At 41.9% G+C, this 23,652-nt stretch overlaps 1 protein-coding gene across 3 annotated transcripts in view; it reads right to left on the reverse strand.

The window, feature by feature from the left end:
- nckap1 (NCK-associated protein 1) overlaps positions 1–22,493 on the reverse strand; it is a 170,970-nt gene extending 148,477 nt beyond the window's left edge. For all 3 annotated transcript variants that reach the window (XM_067987687.1, XM_067987688.1, XM_067987686.1), the window contains exon 1: positions 22,219–22,493. In XM_067987687.1, coding sequence (XP_067843788.1) covers positions 22,219–22,323 — 105 coding nt within the window. In that variant the 5' untranslated portion in view covers positions 22,324–22,493. The remainder of the gene's footprint in view (positions 1–22,218) is intronic.
- Between the last annotated feature and the right edge of the window lie 1,159 nt (positions 22,494–23,652).

Consider the following 23,652-nt stretch of genomic DNA (forward strand, 5'->3'; position numbering starts at 1 on the left):
TTGCTAGACTATTTAGCATCTCCTTCCCCTATACCCTACGAGAAAGAACACATATAAAATATAAAACCAGATTAAGGAAAAATATAACAACCCTGTCCTTTGTTAAACAAATTATATGCTCAAGAAAGCTGAAAAATCTGAAGTGCAGATAATTCCAACAGTTTCCATGGAAAACAGAACTCATCTGCCTATGACTAAGCTCTGAGCAAATTTCATCCCAATGACAACATTCTAGCAACATAAAACTGAACTGATTTTCAGGAGTGGCATGACGATTTATAAACAACTTACCGGAGTCAGGGACATAAATTCTTCAATAGTTTATCATTGTAGCAACTTTTAAGTTAAAAATGCATATTTGACCAAAAAAAAGCTCAGTCCACAGAAACAGTTTGTGATGCAAATGTGTGATTTATTTTGTCACAATAACTTTAGTATCTCTTGTGCTCACTTTACTAAAACAACCACAAGTCAATTTGGACTCACATGGTATCTAAATGGATGCCTGAAAAAATATCTTTCGACACATCACATGATTACGTAAAACCAGCAACACCAATATATCATCATACAGCTAAATTGTACCACGTCATGGAGCACTACTTTTAAATTGAATTATGTTCGAAAACAAACGTACACTTTTAATGGAACTCTCAATAATGAGAAGATATTTACTAATGAATAGCGACACCAACAACTTGAATTTATATAGCGCCTTTAACGTAGTAAAACACCCCAAGGTGCCTCACAGGAGCATTATCAAACAAAATTTGACTCCTAGCCACATAAGAAGGTATTACAACAGGTGACCAAAAGTTTGGTCAAAGAAGTAGGTTTTAAAGAGCATCTTAAAAGGAGGAGAGGGGGATAGAGGGATTTAGGGAGGGAATTCCAAAGCTTAGGGCTTAGGCAGCTGAAGGCACAGCTGCCAAAGGTGGGGCGATTAAAATCGGGGATGCACAAGGGGCAAGAATTGGCAGAGTGCAGAAATCATAGAAATCATGGAATCAGAGAAATCACAGACAGCACGGAAGGAGGCCATTCGGACCATCGAGTCCGTGCCGGCTCTGTACAAGAGTAAACCAGCTAGTCCGATTCGCCTGCCCTATCCCAGTAGCCCTGCAAGTTTTTTCATTTTAAGTACTTATCCAGTTCCCTTTTGAAAGCCACGATTGAATCAGCCTTCACCACCGCCCTGGCAGTGCATTCCAGATCCTAACCATTCGCTGTTTAAAAAAGCTTTTCCTCATGTCACCTTTGGTTCTTTTGCCAATCACCTTAAATCTATGTCCTCTGGTTCTTGACCCTTCTGCCAATGGGAACAGTTTCTCTCTATCTACTCTGTCGAGACCCTTCATGATTTTCAATACCTCTATCAGATCTCCTCTCAACCTTCTCTGTTCCAAGGAGAACAATCCCAGCTTCTCTAGTCTATCCAAGTAACTAAAGTCCCTCATCCCTGAAATCATTCTAGTAAATCTCTTCTGTACCCTCTCTAAGGCCTTCACATCTTTCCTAAAGTACAGTGCCCAGAACTGGACACAATCCTCCAGTTGTGGTCAAGCCAGTGTTTTATGAAGGTTCATCATGACTCCTTTGCTTTTGTACTCTATACCTCTATTTATAAACCCCAGGATCCCATATGCTTTTTTAACCTGCCCTGCCACCTTCAATAATTTGTGTACATATTCCCCAAGATCTCTCTGTTCCAGTACCCCTTTTAGAATTGTGCCCACTAGCTTATATTGCCTCTCCTCGTTCTTCCTACCGAAATGTATCACTTCGCATTTTTCTGTCTTAAATTTCATCTGCCACATGTCCGCCCATTCCACCAGCCCGTCTATATCTATCCTCCTCACTGTTTACTACACTTCCAAGTTTTGTGACATCTGCAAATTTGGAAATTGTGCCATGTACATCCAAGTCCAAGTCATTAATATATATCAAGAAAACCAATGGTCCTAGTACCGACCACTGGGGAACACTATTGTACACCTCCCTCCAATCCAGAAAACAACCGTTCACCACTACTCTCTGCTTCCTGTTACTTAGCCAATTTTGTATCCAAGCTGCTACTGTCCCCTTTATTCCATGGGCTTCAATCTTGATGTCACGCCTATTATCAAATACCTTTTGAAATTCCGTATACACCACATCAACCGCATTGCCCTCACCTACCCTCTGTTAGCTCATCAAAAAACTCTATCAAGTTAGTTAAACACAATTTGCCTTTAACAAATCCATGCTGGCTTTCCCTAATCAATTCACACTTGTCCAAGAGACTGCTAATTCTGTCCCGGGTTATTGTTTCTAAAAGTTTCCCCACCACTGAGGTTAAACCGACTGGCCTGTAGGTGCTGGGTTTATCCTTGCACCCTTTTTTCAACAAGGGTGTAACATTTGCAATTCTCCAATCCTCTGGCACCACCCCCGTATCTAAGAATGTTTGGAAGATTATGGTCAGCACCTCCGCAATTTCCACCCTTACCTCCCTCAGCAACCTAGGTTGCATCCCATCCGGACTGGGTGCCTTATCTACTTTAAATACAGCTAGCCTTTCAAGTACCTCCTCTATCAATTTTTAGCCCATCCAGTATCTCAACTACATCTTCCTTTACCTGGACTCTGGCAGCAACTTCTTCTTGGTAAAGACAGATGCAAAGTACTCATTTAGTACCTCAGCCATGCCATCTGCCTCCATTAGTAGATCTCCTTTTTGGTCCCTAATCGGCCCCACCCCTCTTCTTACTGCCCGTTTACATGCCTATAGAAGACTTTTGGATTCCCTTTTATATTAGCCACCAGTCTATTCTCTCACACTCTGCTCCACTTATTTCCCTTTTCACTTCCTCTCTGAACTTTCTATATTCAGCCTGGTTCTCACTTGTGTTATCAACCTGACATCTGTCATATGCCCCTTTTTTCTGCTTCATCTTACTCTCTACCTCTTTTGTCATCCAGGGAGCTCTGGCTTTAATTGTCCTACCTTTTTCCCTCGTGGGAATGTACCTAGATTGTACCTGAACCATCTCCTCCTTAAAAGCCACCCATTGTTCAATTACAGTTTTGCCTACCAATCTTTGATTCCAATTTACCTGGGCCAGATCAGTTCTCATCCCACTGAAATTGGCCCTCCTCCAATTGAGTATTTTTACTATAGAGTGGTCCATGTCCTTTTCCTTAGCTATTGTAAACCGTATACTATCATTGCTGTTGCCTAAATGCTCCCCCATTAACACTTGCTCCACTAGGCCTGCCTCATTCCCCAGAACCAAGTCCAGCAATGCCCCCTTCCTTGTTGAGCCGGAAACATACTGATCAAGAAAATTCTCCAGAACACTTCAAAAATTCTTCCCCCTCTTTGCCCTTATATTATTAGTATCCCACTCTATATTAGGAGAGTTGAAGTCCCCCGTTATGCTTTTTGCACCTCTTTGTAATTTCCATGCAAATTTGCTCCTCTATCCCCTTCCCACTAGTTGGTGGCCTATAGAATACATCCAGTAGTGTAACGGCACCTCTATTGTTTCTTAACTCTAACCAAATAGATTCTGTCCTTGACCTCTCCAGGACATCATCTCTCTCCAGCACTGCAATATTCTCCTTAGTCAATACTGCCACCACCCACCCCCCCCCTCCTTTCTTTCCTATCTTTCTGAACACCTTGTATCCAGGAATATTTAGTACCCAGCCCTACATCCCTCTGAGTAGATCTGAGAGAGATGTAGGGCTGGAGGTTACAGGGATAAAGGAGCAGCGAGGCCATGGAGGGATTTGAAAACTAAGATGAGAATTTTAAAATCAAGGCGTTCCCGGACCAGGAGCCAATGTAGGTCAGCAAGCACAGGGGTGATGGGAGAACGGGGCTTGGTGCAAGTTAGGATACAGGAAGAGTTCTGGATGAGCTCAAGTTTATGGATCGTGGAAGATGGGAGGCCAGCCAGGAGAACATTGGAATAGTCCAGTCTGGAAATAATAAAAGGCGTGGATGAGGGTTTCAGCAGCAGTTGAGCTGAGGCAGGGACAGAGACCAGCGATGTTGCACAGGTGGAAATAGGTGGTCCTGGTGATGGAGCGGTTATGTGATTGAAAGCACATCTCAGGGTCAAATAGGACGCCAAGGTTGTGAATGGTCTGGTTCAGCCTTAGACAGTGGCCAGGGAGAGGGAGGGGGATGGAGTTTGCAGTGGGGACCAAAGACAATGGCTTTGGTCTTCCCAATATTTAGTTGGAGGAAATTTTTAATGGATGAGCAACTTAAATAAAGCCAATTACATAGGTATGATGGGCGAGTTGGCTAAGGTAGATTGGGAAATTAGATTAAAAGGTATGACGGTAGATAAGCAATGGCAAACATTTAAAGAAATACTTCAATATTCTCAATGAATATGCAATGCATTGAGAAATAAAAACTGCACGGGAAAAGTGATTCATCCGTGGTTAACTAAAGAAGTTAAGAATAGTATCAGATTAAAAGAGGCAAAGAAGCGTAGTGAGCCTGAGGATTGGGAGAGTTTTAGAAATCAGCAAAAGATGACCAAAATATTGATAAAAAGGGAGAAAATAAAATATGAAAGTAAACTAGAAAGAAATTCAAAAACAGATTGTAAGAGCTTCTACATATAAAAAGGAAGTAGCAAAAGTAAACATTGGCCCCTTAGAGGCTGAGACAGGAGAAATTATAAAGGGGAAAAGAAAAAGGCAGAGACGTTAAACAATTATTTTGTATGTGTCTTCACAGTAGAAGATACAAAAAACATACCAGAAATAGTGGGGAAGCAAGGGGCTAATAAGAGTGAGGAACTTAAAGTAATTAATATCAGTGGGAAAAAAGTACTGGAGAAATTAATGGGACTAAAAGCCGATAAATCCCCTGGACCTGATGGCCTACATCAGAGCGTTCTAAAAGAAGTGGCTGCAGAGATAGTGCATGCATTGGTTGTGATCTTCCAAAATTCCCTCGATTCAAGAACGGTCCCAGCGGTTTGGAAGGGAGAGATAAAACAGGGAACTATAGGCCAGTTAGCCTGACATCAGTCGTCGGGAAAATACTGGAATCCATTATTGAGGAAGTGGTAACAGGGCACTTAGAAAACCATAATATGATTAGGCAGAGTCAACATGGTTTTATGAAAGGGAAATCATGTTTGACAAATCTGAGTTTTTTGAGGATGTAACTAGCAGGGTAGATAAAGGGGAACCAGTGGAGGTAGCATATTTGGATTTTCAAAAAGCATTCAATAAGGTGCCACATAAAAGTTGTTACGCAAGATAAGGGCTCATGGAGTTGGGGGTAATATATTAGCACGGATTGAGGATTGGTTAACAGACAGAAAACAGAGAGAAGGGATAAACGGGTCATTTTCAGGTTGGCAGGCTGTAACTAGTGGGGTGCCGCAAGGATCAGTGCTTGAGCCTCAGCTATTTACAATCCGTATTAATGACTTAGATGACGGGACCGGGTATAATATATCCAAGTTTGCTGATGATGCAAAGCTAGGTGGGAAAGTAAGCTGTGAGGAGGACACAAAGTCTACAGAGGGATATAAACAGGTTAAGTGAGTGGGCAGAAGGTGGCAGATGGAGTATAATGTGGGGAAATGAGAGGTTATTCACTTTGGTGGGAATAGAAAAACATAATTTTTTTTAAATGATGTAAAACTATTAAATGTTGGAGTTCAGAGAGATTTTGGTATCCTCATACAAGAAACCACAAAAGCTAGAATGCAGGTACAGCAAGTAATTAGGAAGGCAAATGGCATGTCGGCCTTTATTGCAAGGAGGTTGGAGTACAAGGGTGAGGAAATCTTACTACAATTGTACAGGGCTTTGGTGAGACCTCACCTGGAGTAATGTGTACAGTTTTGGTCTCCTTATCTAAGGACGGGTATACTTGCCTTGGAGGCGGTGCAATGAAGGTTCATTAGATTGATTCCTGGGGTGAAAGGATTGTCCTATGAGGAGATATTGAGTAGAATGGGCCTATACTCTCTGGAGTTTAGAAGAATGAGAGGTGATCTCATTGAAACATACAAGATTTTGAGGGGGCTTGACAGGGTAGATGCTGAGAGGTTGTTTCTCCTGGCGGGAGAGTCTAGAACGAAGGGCCATATTCTCAGGATAAGGAGTCGGCATTTCTTCACTCAGAGGGTTGTGAATCTTTGGAATTCTCTACTCGAGAGAGCTGTGGATGCTCAGTCATTGAATACGTTCAAGGTTGAGATAGATAGATTTTTGGACTCTTGGGGAATCAAGGGATATGTGGATCAGGCGGGAAAGTGGAGTTGAGGTCGAAGATCAGCCATGATCTTATTGAATGGCCTACTCCCGCTCCTATTTCTTATGTTCTTATGGATGTCAGACAAGCAATGTGACAAATGAGAGACAGCAGAGGAGTCGATGAAGGTGGTTGTAAAGTAGAGCTGGGTGTCGTCAGCATACATGTGGAAAAAGACGTTGTGTTTTTGGATGATTTTTGCGAGGAGCATCATCTGGATGAGAAATAGGAAGGGGCCAAGGATAGATCCTCGGGGAACGCCAGAGGTAACATTGCGGGAACAGGAAGAGAAGCCACTGCAGGTGATTCTCTGGCTATGACTGGATAGATAAGAATGCAATCAGGCAAGCGCAGTCACACCCAACTGGATGACGGAGGAGAGGCATTGGAGGAGGATGGTGTGGTCAACCATGTCAAAGCTGCAGACAAGTTGAGAAGGATGAGGAGGGATAGTTTATCATCTTCACAGTCACAAAGGATGTAATTTGTGACTTTGATAAGGGCCGTTTCAGTACTGTGGCAGGGATGGAAACCTGATTGGAGGGATTCAAACATGGAGTTGCGTGAAAGATGGGCACAGTTTTGGGAGGTGACAACACATTCAAGGACTTTGGACAGGAAAGGAAGGTAGCAGATAGAGAAGTTGGAGATGGGCAGTAGTTTGCAAGAACAGTGAGGTCAAGGATGGGTTTTTTGAGGAAGGGAATGATAATGGCAGATTTGAAAGGCGGGGGGAAAAAAAAGTATCTGAGGAGAGGGAACTGTTAACATCATCAGCTAACATGGGGGCCAGGAAGGGAAATTGGTCAGCAGTTTAGTGGGAATAGGGTCGAGGGATCAGGAGGTGGGTCTCATGGTCAAGATGAGCTCGGAGAGGGCATGAGGGGAGGTAGGAGAGAAACATGTGGGTTCAGGGGGGAACCGTAGGGGAAATTTGGCTTGGGGGGTAGGGGAAGGGAGGGAAGCAGCAGAGGCAGCTGAACGGATGGTCTCAATCTTAGTGAAAAAGACACCCATGAGCTCCTCGCGCTTTTCATTGGAGGTGAGGGTGGAGGGAGCAGGGAGAGAGGTTTAAGACGACAATTTGTAGTGAAGAGATGCTGGGGGTTATCTTTGCATTCCGGGATGATCCTAGAATAGTGAGCAGTTTTGACAAAGGAGAGCAGGACCAGATAGTGCTTTATGTGGTCCAGCCAGATCTGGCGATGAATGGCTTAACCAGTTGTCCGCCATAAGCATTCAAGTCTGCGTCCCTTGAACTTAAGGGAGCGGAGATGATGGCCGTACCAGGGGGAACGACCGGGGTGAAAGGGTGTAATGGTTTTAATGGAGACAAGAGCATCAACGGTGGCAGTGAGGGTGTGAGTGAGCAGATCGGTAGCTGCAGAAGTGTTGTGGTGAATGGAGGGCCAAAGGCTAGGCAGTTGGGAATTTTAAAGTGCTGTGCTAAGTGACCTGAGGGAAGAGTTTTTTTCCAGGGTTGGGAAGGGGGATGTGGGTGCAGAGGGAATCAAGGAAGAGATCAGAGATGGCCTTATCCATGATTGACACGATGGGAGTAGAGAGGCCACGAGATGGCTTGGTCGAGCAAGACAGTAATATCCTGTCGTTCAAATACTTACAAGCTACTCAAGCTTCTAACGCAATATGATGTCACCTCAACTGACCGTGACAATTATATGTATTTGTTACCCTCCAAAGAATGTTAACAGTTTCAAAACATGATTTAAAAAAAATCTTTCTTCCAGTCCCTTGTGCACCATACATCACTCCCAAAATATGCAGAAGGGAAAGAGACAATACTTCCAAGAACTATTCAATTCTGTTGCTAGTCAATAAAAAGGAGCACAAGGGTGACCCAGGGCAGTGTGGTCACGTCACTGACATCTCTTGTGGGAGACTGCCTGTTATAATCTTCAGGTTTACCCATGCTGGTCAATCCTGCAAACAGTCGCAGCACCTTATCTAAACAACCCAGGGTGTAACTATAGTATTCCCTCGCGACCAGAACTGGATATGTGCCTTTCGCACATGCCCTCGTACGCACTTCTCTAATGTTTCAGTATGCGGACTGACTGAAAACACTTAAGTGAGACAAGGTCACATAGAAATCGTTAAGTGGCTTTATTTTATAGACCGTAAGTGAATGAATGTACAGAGTGACAGTTATAATCAAATCTTACTTCACTTAACTTCAAGCCACACATGAAGAAATATAATAAACTACATCACATTATCCAGTTAGTAGGCTAATTTAACTTTTCCTGACCATCTCTGATATTAAGATAGCAAACTGTCCCTCGCTAAGCCATGTACCCTTCCCAGACCTGACTGGATTGACTGAGTGGCAGACCTCGAACATGGGTTTTTTCCTTTATGTTGTGATGGATTTTGAGCTTTTTGATATAGACCTTTGGTACCTGCTCTTAAGGAGAGCTAAGTGTGGCCTACACTGGTGGAGCAGAAACTGTCATGATGACACTCGGCTGGGAACCGTGAGATGGATAAAGGAATGGACTTGAAACCCTGGATTATTAGCAGGGTGAATATTTGGTAAAAGAGCATAATGGGTTAAAAATATGAATTGCAAAGGAAAATTAAATTAACTCGTGCAATCAAAACAAAATTACAGGCAGACTAATTTTGGATTGATAGCGTACCAAGGAACGAATCATTGTACCAAAACACCAATTGAGCAATGGCATCTGGGCTATAATTGCCAGCTTGGTCAAAATCAGAGAGCATTATGGACTTGTTATTGCTCAAGCTGCCTTGAGAAAGTATGTATAGTGGACTCACTGTAATTTGCTATACCTTTCAAGGACAGTGTCAGATAAGCTAAGAATAAGAGAACAGATAAGATAGCTGCTCTGCTGGACCGTGAGAAATGAAAGAAAAACAGCAGGCCTGCTCTGCCCAGCAACAGACTTAAAAAGGGGAGGAAAAAATATAAAACATGTAGGCTTATAGTAACTTTCAGGATACCACAAGCAGTATTCAAGGAAGTCATTGACGAAGAATTAACAACAACGTGCATTTAAATAGCGCCTTTAATGTAGTCCCAAGGCGCTTCACAGGAGTATTATCAAACAAAGGAGATATTAGGACAGGTGACCAAAAGCTTGGTCAAAGAGGTCAGTTTTTAAGGAGCATCTTAAAGAAGGAGGTAGAAAGGCAGAGGGACTTAGGGAGGGAATTCCAGAGCTCGGGGCCTAGACAACTGAAGGCACGGCCGCCAATGGTGGAGCGATTAAAATCAGGGATGTGCAATAGGACAGAGTTGGAGGAGCGCAGAGATCTCGGAGGGTTGTAGGTTTGGAGGAGGTTACCCTGTCATAGCAAATATTTGATGACCTTTACTTCTGAGTTATGCTCCCTGGATAAGATTGTATAATGTCATTATCTGGAAAAACTGTGGTGTCCTAATGTCAATAAAATTAGAAACCCATATTGACCTTTTGGGTCCAATGAGAAAACCCTAGTTACTTATGACCAAAGGGGAGGGCTGTCCTTCCGACTCTTTCCCTGCCAGTAAGCCTGATGAGAAAATCCACCACCTGATACAAGAGTGGATTCTTGGCAGAAACCCATGATGGGCTTAAATGAATAGGTCATCCCAACAGTAATACTGTGGATACTCATAGCAAACTTGAAAAGAAGTAACAAATTAACTATTGCCCCCCAGTCATTGTATAACCACATCTTCAATGACTAGCTCATTAACATATAAAATCCTTTGTCTCAACAGCTGCAGCTTATGGCTATAAGAAGTCTAAACTTGTATGAATCCATTGTACAACAGACTTAAATGTACCTCATTTCCAAAGCCCCACAGTGGGAAAAGTGGTCAAAAAAAAAAAAATCTCAGTACACCAAGGCTGGAGTTATAAAATCATACAGCACAGAAAGAGGTCATTCAGCACATCGTGCCAGTGCCAGCTCTTTGAAAGAGCTATCCAATTAGTTCCACTCCTCAGCTCTTTCCCCATAGTCCTGCAATTTTTTCCTTTTCAAATATATATCCAATTCCCTTTTGAAAGTTACTACTGAATCTGTTTCCACCACCCTTTCAGGTTGTGCATTCCAGATTTTAACTCACCACAAAAGATTTCTCCTCATCTCATCTCTGGTTCTTTTGACAATTACCTTAAATCTGTGCCCACTGATTACTGACCCGCCTATCAGTGGAAACAGTTTCTCCTTAATTACTCTACCAAGACACCTCATAATTTTGAACACCTCTATTAAATCTCCCCTTAACCTTCTCTGCTCTAAAGGAGAACAATCACAACTTGTCTAGTCTCTCCACATAACTGAAGTCTCTCATCTCAGGTATAATTCTGGTAAATCTTCACTGCATCCTCTCCAAGGCCTTGACATCCTTCTTAAAGTGACCTGAATTGGACAATACTCCAGCTAAGTATTAGTGATTTATACTTTGCATACTCAAATCAGTATGAGATCGTCTTCTAGAGCAGGTGTTGCATCTTATGGCTTTATTTTCCTTAGCAGTTTTCTGAGCTATAATGCTACATCTGGAACGACATGCACCAAAACGCTTTGTTAAACTGCACCATAAATTCAGCATCTTAGCAGGTTAGACAAGATTGAGAATACCTGGTGCAGTTATATTATTCAAACTACATAATGCCTTATTTCAGCCCTTAATTTCAACTTTTAAACCTAATGGCCACAAAAACTACAAAGATCAGTCTGCAATAAATTAATAGCAAATGGAATTTATACTTATTATACTTGGCAATGTAAATGCCTGTTCATATGGATACCATTCAAATTTGTCTTCCTTTCCACAGGTTTCTCTCCCTCTCTTTTCTTTGCAAAAAATCATAAAAATGTATGAACAACCAAGACAACTACTAATAGTTCAGTGACATAACAAGAAACAAACAAAATGAGATTCAACAGGACAGCCAATATCACTCCACATATCATATACACAGAAAGCCAAGTGCACTTTAAACAAAAGGGAAGCAGCAAGTATCTGATGCCACCCTGACCGAACCTGCCATAAAAGGTAGTATCAGGACAACCTCATTGCCCATGGGTCATTTCACAAAGTGAGAATTTACGGTGTTACAGGATTGAGTGATACAGATTAGGAAAGACCCAAACCTCACAGCTCTTTGCAAAAACCAAGATATTGGGCTGTACCACCAGATTCCCTGGAGCACAGGCCCTACATATCACTCAGGAAACAAAATGGTCTGCTTCACTGCCATTATTGAACCAAAGACAGAGGCAAACAAAAGAAAAAGGCCCCACAATGCCTGGACAATGTATAACCTGACTCAAAAAGTAAACCTATAGTAACAGAACTAATGTTTCAAATAAAGTGCAGGAAGCAGAAAAGGGAGGGGTAGAGAACCCCTATCATATTAACCGCCCCCAAGTTGGTCAAAGTTTAAATTTGTTACTTTGAAATCTGCACTACGACATTGTCAATGCCTGAATCAAACCTCATCTCTGCGAACAGGGGCAGAACATATCTCAGTACACCAGTAGAGAACATACAAGTTCAGAAAAGTTCTCTGCGATAAAAGCAATGATAAATATCTAAGAATCACAAAAGGTGAAGTTAGAACAAATCACCATTGTTGTTCTAATAGTAAGGGTGCCACCACGCTATCAACTTTCGTGTCATGAAAAGTGGCTTGCAGCGTGCAGTGACATGAAATTGGTCACATAACTCAGGTGTTAAGGTTCAATCTATTTGTTTGTTTTTTTGTTGAATGTGTATTCGGGGGTTCTGCAGGTGACACCTCTCTGTCTGAACACGGTGATTGCCTTGGCAACGGGCAGTTGCAGGGGCAGTCTGTAAACACCATGTATTGTTCTATATGTATAAATGCGTAGGCTTCAAGGAGCTCTTGAAACATTTGCCTGAGGAAGGAGAAAATCTCCGAAAGCTTGTGAATTTAAAATAAAATTGCTGGACTATAACTTGGTGTTGTAAAATTGTTTACAATTGTCAACCCCAGTCCATCACCGGCATCTCCACATCATGACTACCATCGACACCACAAACTGCCGGCTCACAGTGGAAAGGATATCCAAGAAGATCGCGCATTTAGACACAGACATCAAGTTTTTACAGAGCTGCAAGAAAGCAGACAAGATCCCGAAAGGACTCCAGATCACGAACCCACTCAAGTCCACATACAACTCGGATTACGCTGAGAGACTCTGCCGCCGTACCTCTCGCACACTCCGCAACCATCTCATACACCAACTCTACAGCAGACGCCACAACCTCGAAACCAAGATAGAGTCCATACTCTCAACCTGTACTCAGGACACAGCAGACCAGCTACGTTATACCGCCAAACAGACGAGGCAACGGAACTACGCTGCCTACATGAAAACCAAGAGCAGGAAGCTTGAGAAACTCGGCATCACCACCAGCAACGACCAAGCTTCCCCTGGTACCACGGTTGCAACCACAGGGAAGTCTATTGTCAATTTATCCGACCACACCCTTCAACCAGACGAAATCGAAGTTCTCAGCCGAGGGCTCAATTTCTGCCCCACTACCAAAATGGACCCCACTAGTCTCGCGGCGGACACAGAGGAATTCATCAGGAGAATGAGGCTCCGGGAATTCTACCACAAACCCCAAGATTTCAGCAGCGAACCCAATGAGACAATCGACGATCCGGAACAGCAGACAGAGGGATCCGCGGTACAGCAACCGAAGAGGAAAGAGTCAAACTGGACTCCTCCGGAGGGTCGCTGCCCTCAGCTGGACATGTATGCTCAAGCTGTCAGGAAATGCGTCAATGCCAGATTCATCAGCCGCACTCAGAAGACAGTCCAGAATGTCACCCGAGCACAACGCAACGCCATCAACGCTCTCAAGACCAACCGCAACATCGTCATCAAACCAGCGGACAAAGGAGGAGCCATAGTCATACAGAACAGAACAGACTATTGCAAAGAAGCATACCGACAACTGGACAACCAGGAACACTACAGACGGTTACCCGCAGATCCGACCAAAGAACACACCCACCAGCTCAACAAACTGATCAAGACCTTCGATCCAGACCTTCAAAGCATCCTACGCATTCTCATCCCACGTAATCCCCGCGTGGGAGACTTCTACTGCCTCCCAAAGATACACAAAGCCAACACACCCGGACGTCCCATCGTATCAGGCAACGGAACCCTGTGTGAGAACCTCTCTGGATACATCAAGGGCATCCTGAAACCCATCGTACAGGGAACCCCCAGCTTCTGTCGTGACACTACAGACTTCCTACAAAAACTCAGTACCCACGGACCAGTTGAACCAGGAACACTTCTCACCACGATGGACGTCTCGGCACTATACACCAGTATCCCCCACGATGACGGCATCGCTGCAACAGCATCAATACTCAACACCAACAACAGCCAATCTCCGGAAGCCATCCTACAACTCATCCGCTTCATCCTGGATCACAATGTCTTCACCTTCGATAACCAGTTCTTTACCCAAACACACGGAACAGCCATGGGGACCAAATTCACACCCCAATACGCCAACATTTTCATGCACAAGTTCGAGCAGGACTTCTTCACTGCACAAGACCTCCAACCAACACTATACACCAGATACATCGACGACATTTTCTTTCTATGGACCCACGGCAAGGAATCACTGAAGAGACTACACGATAACATCAACAAGTTCCATCCCACCATCAAGCTCACCATGGACTACTCCTCAGAATCAGTTTCTTTCTTGGACACACGAATCTCCATCAAAGACGGGCACCTCAGCACCTCACTCTACCGCAAGCCCACGGACAACCTCACGATGCTCCACTTTTCCAGCTTCCACCCTAACCACGTCAAAGAGGCCATCCCCTATGGACAGGCCCTGCGAATACACAGGGTCTGCTCAGACGAGGAGGAACGCGATGGACACCTACAGACGCTGAAAGACGCCCTAGTAAGAACGGGATATGACGCTCGACTCATCGATCGACAGTTCCGACGGGCCACAGCAAAAAATCGCATAGACCTCCTCAGGAGACTAACACGGGACGCAACCAACAGAGTACCCTTTGTCGTCCAGTACTTCCCCGGAGCGGAGAAACTACGCCATGTTCTCCGCAGCCTTCAACATGTCATCAATGAGGACAAACACCTCGCTATGGCCATCCCCACACCTCCACTACTCGCCTTTAAACAGCCACCCAACCTCAAACAGACCATCGTTCGCAGCAAACTACCTAGCTTTCAAGAGAACAGCGTCCACGACGCCACACAACCCTGCCACGGTAACCTCTGCAAGACATGCCAGATCATCGACACAGATACCACCATCACACGAGAGGACACCACCCACCAGGTGCATGGTTCATACTCCTGTGACTCGGCCAACGTTGTCTACCTCATACGTTGCAGGAAAGGATGCCCCAGAGCATGGTACATTGGCGAGACCATGCAGACGCTGCGACAACGGATGAACGGACACCGCGCAACAATCGCCAAACAGGAGGGTTCCCTCCCAGTCGGGGAACACTTCAGCAGTCATGGACATTCATCCACCGACCTTCGGGTAAGCGTACTCCAAGGCGGCCTTCGAGACACACGACAACGCAAAATCGTCGAGCAGAAATTGATAGCCAAGTTCCGCACCCATGAGGACGGCCTCAACCGGGATCTTGGGTTCATGTCACGCTACACGTTACCCCACCAGCGAACAAATGTTATCTGTTTTTAATATAATGGGTCATTTGCTGGCTCTCTCTGCCTTCCGGATGTTTCTGCCTCTCTCTGTGTTTTTTTTCTCTGTTTTTTTTCCCTGTTTGTTTTTTTGTTGAATGTGTATTCGGGGGTTCTGCAGGTGACACCTCTCTGTCTGAACACGGTGATTGCCTTGGCAACGGGCAGTTGCAGGGGCAGCATGTAAACACCATGTATTGTTCTATATGTATAAATGCGTAGGCTTCAAGGAGCTCTTGAAACATTTGCCTGAGGAAGGAGAAAATCTCCGAAAGCTTGTGAATTCAAAATAAAATTGCTGGACTATAACTTGGTGTTGTAAAATTGTTTACAATCTATTGACAGCTGCCTATACTGAAGCCAGCAGTAGGTAGTCTCACACGACTTGGACTATGCACCAAATGTAATACAACTTCAGCTCCGTGCAAAGCCACTGTACCTATTTAGTTAAATATACATAATGGAAGGGACATACAAATTACACTAATAAAATCATATATCATTTAATCACAAATAATGTTGCGTTATTTCGGTTCTTCTATTCCTTCGCATTTAAAATCATGACGACTTACTGAGATAGAATCAGCAAACAGCAGCTGAAAGTGAAACGTCATCATACCGGAATTAATCTTCTATTGCAGTAACATTTTATGTTAAATAGTATAGTTACTCTTCAACTCAGCGTACAAAATTGAACCTTTTCATGTCATCTTTTAGTGTGGACTTTCTCCCCCATCTCCCAATTTAAAAACCATAAGTGATGTTCACAGTCAAATGGTGAAAAGGGAAAGTACTTGTACTGAAATAGTTTCACTTTCGATATTAAATATTCACACACCCCCTCCACAAAATGGCCCTCTAACCATACACCATCCCAATGATTTTCAAACTTTTCCCAGTCGGGGACCCCCTGAAAATATTACCATGCTCTTTGGGACTCCTCATCAGAACTTCCAAAAGACAGTGCCACTACCCGATAAAACAATGCTAATGTGTACAGAAATGAAGTTTCCTTTGACAACAGAAATAATGTACCAGTAAGTCAACAAATACAGAAATCAGATTTGTATCTGGCATCATATATCTTTGGAGACCGCTGTACTCCTTGTGTACTACATAGGTCTGTGGACCTGAGTTTGAAAACCCATGCATCACCAGTAAAACAGTACCAAGCATTTATTGTTTTTAAGTACCTCATGTTCAAAATCCAATTAACAGCAGCACACCAAAAGGTTAATTTTTATTTCTTCCAAGCACAGCAACACATTTTGGCTTAAGTAACAAATATAAGTACTAAAGTTCTAAACTTGATCTAAAGGACAGAGAAATTCTAACTAGCAACTACCAGGCCATAAATAGTCACTTTAAAAATCTGTTTGATTTTAAATTGTTACACTGATTCAATGCAGCCAATATCACACAATCCAATACGGGGACAGATCCAAAGAGAAGCTATGATATCCATCTTATTTACAGCAGTCTTTATCTTCAATTCTTCATCTACAAAATGTTTAGAACCACACCCATTTCCAGGACCCAAGTTTCTCAGCAGTAATCAAAAATACAAAATTCTTGTGTAAATCAAATATTCATAATTGATGTTATGCTCAATTAAAAGACAGCAGAAAAATCACTTAAAGATGTGAAAAAAATGCACCTTAGTTTCAATTTCGAAGAACAATGCATATACTAAATGTCTTCACCATTTTGACCTTGACACAAGTTGAGAATTCTTTCAGACCTCAATTTGCAACTACCATACCTCCACAGGCTTCTGAATAACTAATTTTAAAAAAAATCCAACTTTGTGTAGTTGCAGGAAAATCAATTTTGGTATTGCAAACCTACTTTAAAAAGATTATGGTATTTGAAAGAGCAAGGTATTTTAGCTGCTCAGATTTTTAAAATCTTAGTAGGTACAGCACAGGAGGCAGCCATTCGGCCCATCGTGCCTGCTCTTTGAAACAGCTATCCAATTAGTCCCACTCCCCTGTAATTTTTTTCCCTTCAAGTATTTATCCAATTCCTTTTTGAAAGTTACCATTGAATCTGCTTCCACCACCCTTTCAGGCAATACATTCCGGATTATAACAATTTGCTGCGTAAAAAAACGTTTCCTCACGTCGCCTCTGGCTCTTTTGCCAATCACCTTAAATCTGTGACCTCTGGTTACTGACCCTTCTGCCACTGGAAACAGTTTCTCCTTACTTAACTCTGTCAAAAACTTTCACGATTTTGAACACCTCTATCAAATCTCCCCTTAACCTTCTCTGCTCTAAGGAGAACAACCGCAGCTTCTCCAGTCTCTCCGCATAACTAAAGTCCCTCATCCCTGGTACTACTCTAATAAACCTCTTCTGCATCCTCTCCTTGACATCCTTCCTAAAGTGTGGTGCCCAGAATTGAACACAATACTCCAGTTGAGGCCTAATCAGTGTTTTATAATGGTTTAGCAAAACTTCTTTGCTTTTGTACTTTTTGCCTTTATTACTAAAGCCCAGAATCCTATTTTCTTTTTTTAAAAAACAGCCTTCTCAACTTGTCCTGCGATCTTCAAAGATTTGTGCATGTGCACCCCCAGGTCTCTCTGTTCCTTCACCCCTGTTAAAATTGTACCATTTAGTTTTTATTGCCTCTCTTCATTCTTCCTACCAAAATTCTACTTCACACATCTCTGCATTAAATTTCATCTGTCACGTGTCTGCCCATTTCGCCAGTTTGTCTATGTCCTCCTGAAGTCTGTAACTATCCTTCACATTGTTTACTACATTTCCGAGTTTTGTGTCATCTGCAAACTTTTAAATTATACCCTCTATACCTAAGTCCAGGTTATTAATATATCAAAAAGAGCAGTGGTTCTAATACTGACTCCTGGGGAACACCACTGTATACTTCCCTACAGTCTGAAAAACAACCATTCACCACTACTCTCTGCTTTCTTTCCCCTGGCCAATTTTGTATCCATGCTGCCACTGTCCCTTTAATCCCATGGGCTTTAATTTTGCTAACAAGTCTATTATGTGATACTTTATCAAATGCCTTTATTTAATGTTTAAAATGAAAGTCATTTTAATTCTATGTAAAATGGCACTGCAGCAGTAGTAACTGCCAATGCTATTGCAATGGAGTTAAATTAACACGCCAGTGATGGGTGTCCAGGTTCGAGTTCACTGTTCATTAGCACTTGTTCTTTAACCTCCTTACCAGTATACTTCAACTGTAGAACTCAGTCCAGCATTACTGAGTACATTACATTCAGTATAGTATGATATCTATCCTGTTTAAATTCCATTTGTTTTTAATATTCTGTTAAAGCCATCATTAAACTACACATATAATGTATTCTTTATTTTACTAAATGCTTGAAGAATGGTACAAACTTAGACGTAATTCCACACTGGAGTCATTTTGCTGAAACCTATGCATGGTTTTCTCATTAACCTAGAGTTAAGTTAGAGCTTTGCATTTTTAATTACACTTTATTCCCCAAGGATCAATCCTTTCTGATTTCCTCCACCAACCCCCCCCTAAAAATGTTGGCTCCTCAGAACCTGGAAAGTTTTGGCATTCCATTCTACAGACACATCATGCAGCCTGTTAATGACACTCCTTGGTCAACTTGGCAGGAGGTACACTTCAGTGGTTTGAGAAGGAACCGCTCCACTCTAATTTCCCTCCCTGTCACAAACAACCAAAATTCGCCCTCCAGGAGAATCCTAACTATGTTACTCAGAATTCATATTTAACCTCAGCTCTTTTTTTTAAAAAGGTAAAAATTGCCCTGGTTACCAGGAGTGGCAACATTGTAAACACTTCATTTTTGAATGCATTTATGATGTTGCTACAAGATAGCAACAAAAAGGAGGATCAGACAAGAATGAGCAATACAAAGCAAGCAATATGCACACACAAAGCGAGCAAAACAAATGCACACACACATATGGGTGCGTAGAGAGAGCATGAGACACACAGAACACACGTGTGGCACACACAGAACATACAGAGACTACGAAACACACCACCCGACAGAGCATGTGAGCCCGTACAGGCGGTGAGCGAGCGTGCAGAGTGTGTCACACAGAGAGCACACCACACACAGCGCAGAGAAAGAGTGCGCAACACTAAGAGCGAGCTCACAGGGCAAATGCAGAGAGAAGGGGAAAGAGAGAGAGAGAGGGAGAGAAAGACGCACACGAAGAGCTAGTATGCGTGAAAGACAGAGAGCAAGCGCTCAAGACACAGAGGAAGAGAGTGCTAGAGAGCAAGAGTGTGAGCTAGAACGCATGCGTTCACATGGACAAGAGAGACACACACACAAACAGATACACACAAAAAGATAAAGTAACACAGAGAGACAGACAGATCCCCAGGTCTGTATGGTTACTAACAATTTAGGCAAGCAATATGGTGATCTTTACAGTATATATTTTTGGTAAAATTACTTGTAGCACAATAGTGGGATTTTCTATTCAAGATTCACATGAAAATACTGCAATTATCGTTTTACAAGCTACATATTGCCAATTGGAAGCATACTCAAATTTAGCAAATAGCTGTAGTCAGCCAATCTATGCAAGGAATAGAATATTTCTGTTCTTATTAACTGAGGTTAGAATGCAAATAATCACATTGGGAACGACCCCAAGATAACACTAATCAGAATTTTAGCAGAAATTCTACACAATCCAATTATTTTAGCAGTTTTCCAGTTCCAACACCTCCACACACATCAAAAATGAAGTTAAAAGTATCATTGCTAATACAGTACATATTCTTTTGTTGGACATTTGACAATTTAATGCAGAAGGTGCAGTACAACTTGTTTTGTTCTAGGAATGCCAAATGAAAATAAGGCATAATCATGTCCTTGTTACAGAAACAATTAAAGTTTAGAAAAAACACTTTTGAAATTTGTCAATGAAGAAGTCATCATTCATCATTTCTTGAGCACATTACCTACTGCCACGAGACACAAAACAAGAGAGGATCTACTTCTGACAAAGAATTGGTGAATTGAAAGAGTAATCCACACAGTTTTTATTTCAGAAAAGTTACATTGTCCCGATAGATCATAATAGTGCTGAAAACAGGATAGTTGAAAGAAACTCATGGGACAGGACAAACTGAACTGTATAACTGACAAATCTGAGCATTATAGCTGATTGGAGTAAGCATTGTGATTAACTATCACGCCAGTACCCATTAGCAATACAATAGTATTCGTACAAAACATCAATATTTAAGCAGGGTTTTCTCCTTTTTAAGTCAAATTTCCATGTGGGTTTCGTTTCACAGAGACTAAGCAAAGAGTTCAAGCTGTAATCTGACAAGTCTCATTATACAGCTGGAAAATTTGTTCATGAAGTCACTTTCACATATTAGATATTACAGAAACCAACTATATTTAACTCAACAACTTGCATTTATATAATGCAATTGACATAGAAAAATGTTCTAAGGCGCTTCACAGAGGCATAAGAAAAAAAACAAATGCTGAGTCAAGAATCAGCTATCAGGAGGGGCGACCAAAAGTTGGGTTGAAAAATATTTTGGAGCGTCTTAAAGGGGGAGAGGGAGATGAAGAGACGGAAGAGTTTAGGGAGGCAATTATAGAGTATGGGGCTTTTTTTTATAAAAAGATATTTAATTCAAACCTGGCAACTGCATTACAACCTGAAATTACTTGAACAAAAATACATAACCAGTTTGCCAAAAACAGGCCTAGATTAGGATTTCTATATAATGGAAGTGTATGGGAAGGAAACCTAGATCAGGTACACAATTTTGTGACCTTCATTAAGTCTTGCTATAGATTAATTATTTTTATTTTAATAAAATATACAATTTTCTGCTTAAGCTTGTGCAAATATAGCTGAATTTATCATGTGGTTTAATAAGTTAATAACTGCATTGCATCTTGCAATTTAATCATTTGCATTAAGAAAAACTCTGAAATAGTTAAGTAAAAGCAGTTTTTAAATTTTTAATGGAGGTTACTATAACAACTGCCAATGTACTTTTTCAAGTCACTTACAGATTTAACATTAAAGTTGTAGATCCATTCAACAGAAAAGCCTCCAAGTGACAAGTCACTAATTCGCAAGTTAAAAGGATTGGTTTACTTTATTATATATAAAAATGTGACACTATCTACAGATGTTTATTGGGCAAGAAACATTGTACCTGTAGGACAGTGCTGTAACCATATGCTGGTATCCCAAATTGTTCACAGGTCCATCAAACCAGTCACATCCCACTGTTATTAGAACATTGGTAAATACACTAGTTTTCATCCAGTGGACTACTGTTTACACCTTAGAGGAGTAATCTAGTTTTTTAAAAAATAAGTTTACACATTTTCCTACAAAACAGTTGTTTAAGAACGTTTCATTCTTCTTAAACCTTCAATTGATTTTGTAGTACTTCCTCTGTGAAACACAATCAGAAACCACATACATCCGGCCCAAAAAAACCACTTCAGAGATTTATTTTGGTATCCCAAGGTTCACAGATTTGGTTTGATCTGACTTAATTTAACCACACTTAAAGATACTCATGATTTAAAATTCACTTTTATCTTCAAATCTTGTTAAAAATATAACAGCCAAATAAAATGAATCCATCCCAACTTACTAAACTGTTTGTAAGCTACGAATGCATATTTATAAACATGTCCTTTGGTGGGTGCAAAATAAGGATCTAGACAATTTCTGACGGCCACAAATTTGCTGCAGTCTTCATGTGAACAGTTATTACCAGACACAGACACACACAAACACATCATTCGCTTCAACTTAACCTGAACGTATTAAAAATCAACAGAATAAATGTAAACATTTGTATATAAAAGGTACATCGAGTGCAACAAGCACAAATGTCTCCTAAGACGAACGCTAACTCTTCTACCTCATTGCACTGCAAAAACAGAAAATAAACAGATATTATTTGGTAATACGTTGACAAAAATTAAGCCGGATTTCAAACTCAAATAATTCTCAGAACTGGTTCTATGTACAAGGCTCAAACTGCACTGAAACTACTACAGGCCAGACACTGGAAAAAATATATATACTCAGGGCAATTTGGATGAAACCACCACAAATCATTTGTTCGGGAGTAAAGCCCGCCCATACCGTGCCCGGGGGATGTCTCTTTCTCTTTTTCTGTCTCTCAGGCAGCTTCAATGTACTTGGCCGAGAAGCACCTACCTTTTTGATGTTATAAATTCGAGTCAGCATACCAATCCCCCTGTCGTTCAGGATTGTCAGCTTCTCGGCGATCTTCTGCTGGCTTGACATCACGGCCCTGGACATGGTGCGGACACAGTTTTATATTTATTTCAACGAACAAAAGGTTTTCCAGCGCGGGCCGAGGCGATTAGAAGGGTGAAATCTCCATCACACAAGGCGGCGGCAGCAGCACCCCTCCCTCACCCGCAGCTCCTTCTCTAGGTGGTGGCCCTCTCCCAAATCGAGGCTGCTTCCTCCGATACCAACCTAGCTCACGTGACCCCCGCCGCCAGCGGCCCCCGAGCCTGTGCTCGCCAGCGCCCCCACTCCTGGCTGACTCTCCCGGGCTAAGCACGCCCAACAGTTCGAGGTGCGATGCGTTTTGCATATTTTCAGTTCTGTCCATAGGCCGATGTCAGCAGTATTGTACTTCCCTCCCACAAGTAGGTATGTACAGATCTACAGTGACAGCATTGTACGTGCCACCCTTCTACAGATGTTCATTATAGAGATCTACAGTGAAAAGCTTTTAAAACTTCTTTCAATACAAACATTATTGAATTATTTAAATATCAAAAATAAAATAGAAAGTGCTGTAATGCACAGTAGGTCACTTAGCATATTAAACAATATATGATGAAAGGACCTACCAGAAATGTAATCTTTCTTTTTGGGACACTGAATGATATGCTGTGCATTTCCATCATTACAGTTTTTCTTTTCATTTCTGCTATTTAAACATCAAAGCCCTGAATTTCCACGTAGGTTTTCCTGAATTTATGTCATAACTTCGGCACATTAAAATAATGGGCAATTGCAGAGGCTTAATCAAAAAAGGGGACACTTAGCCAACAATGAAGATATTAGAAGGCATGATCAAAAGTTTGGTCAAAGAGATGAGTACTAAAGGAGGAGAGGGACGTGGAGAGGTGGTGGGGTTTAGGGAGGGAATTCCAAAGCATGTAGCCTTGGTGATTAAAGGCACAGCTGCTTGAAGGGACAAATTTTCACTTATTGAACCATCTAGAAGACATTATGGCAAAGCTGTTCTGTTGATCAATTTTTTTGTGCAGCATCATAAAAATACAAACACACTGAATTGCTAGAAATGTACATTTACTACCATTTTGTCCCTTCATAGCGCCCTACTGATACTACTACTTCTTATCACAGGACTACCCTTTATTCCTAAACTTCTTTACACTCGTGATCCTAACCTCTTACTCCTACATATTGCTACCTCAGCTTCAGGAGGTCTCATGATTTGTGGCTGGGACTGTACCAATGAAACCCTCAAGGACTGAGGTGACACTCATCTCAGCAATACTGATGTCCTTGAAGGACCTGCTTCACATGTCATGTCCCTTGCACATACAATGCCCACTGAGCCCAGACTAAATCTTACTCCTGTGC

Source organism: Heptranchias perlo, chromosome 7 (assembly GCF_035084215.1).
Source record: "Heptranchias perlo isolate sHepPer1 chromosome 7, sHepPer1.hap1, whole genome shotgun sequence".
NCBI lineage: Eukaryota > Metazoa > Chordata > Chondrichthyes > Hexanchiformes > Hexanchidae > Heptranchias > Heptranchias perlo.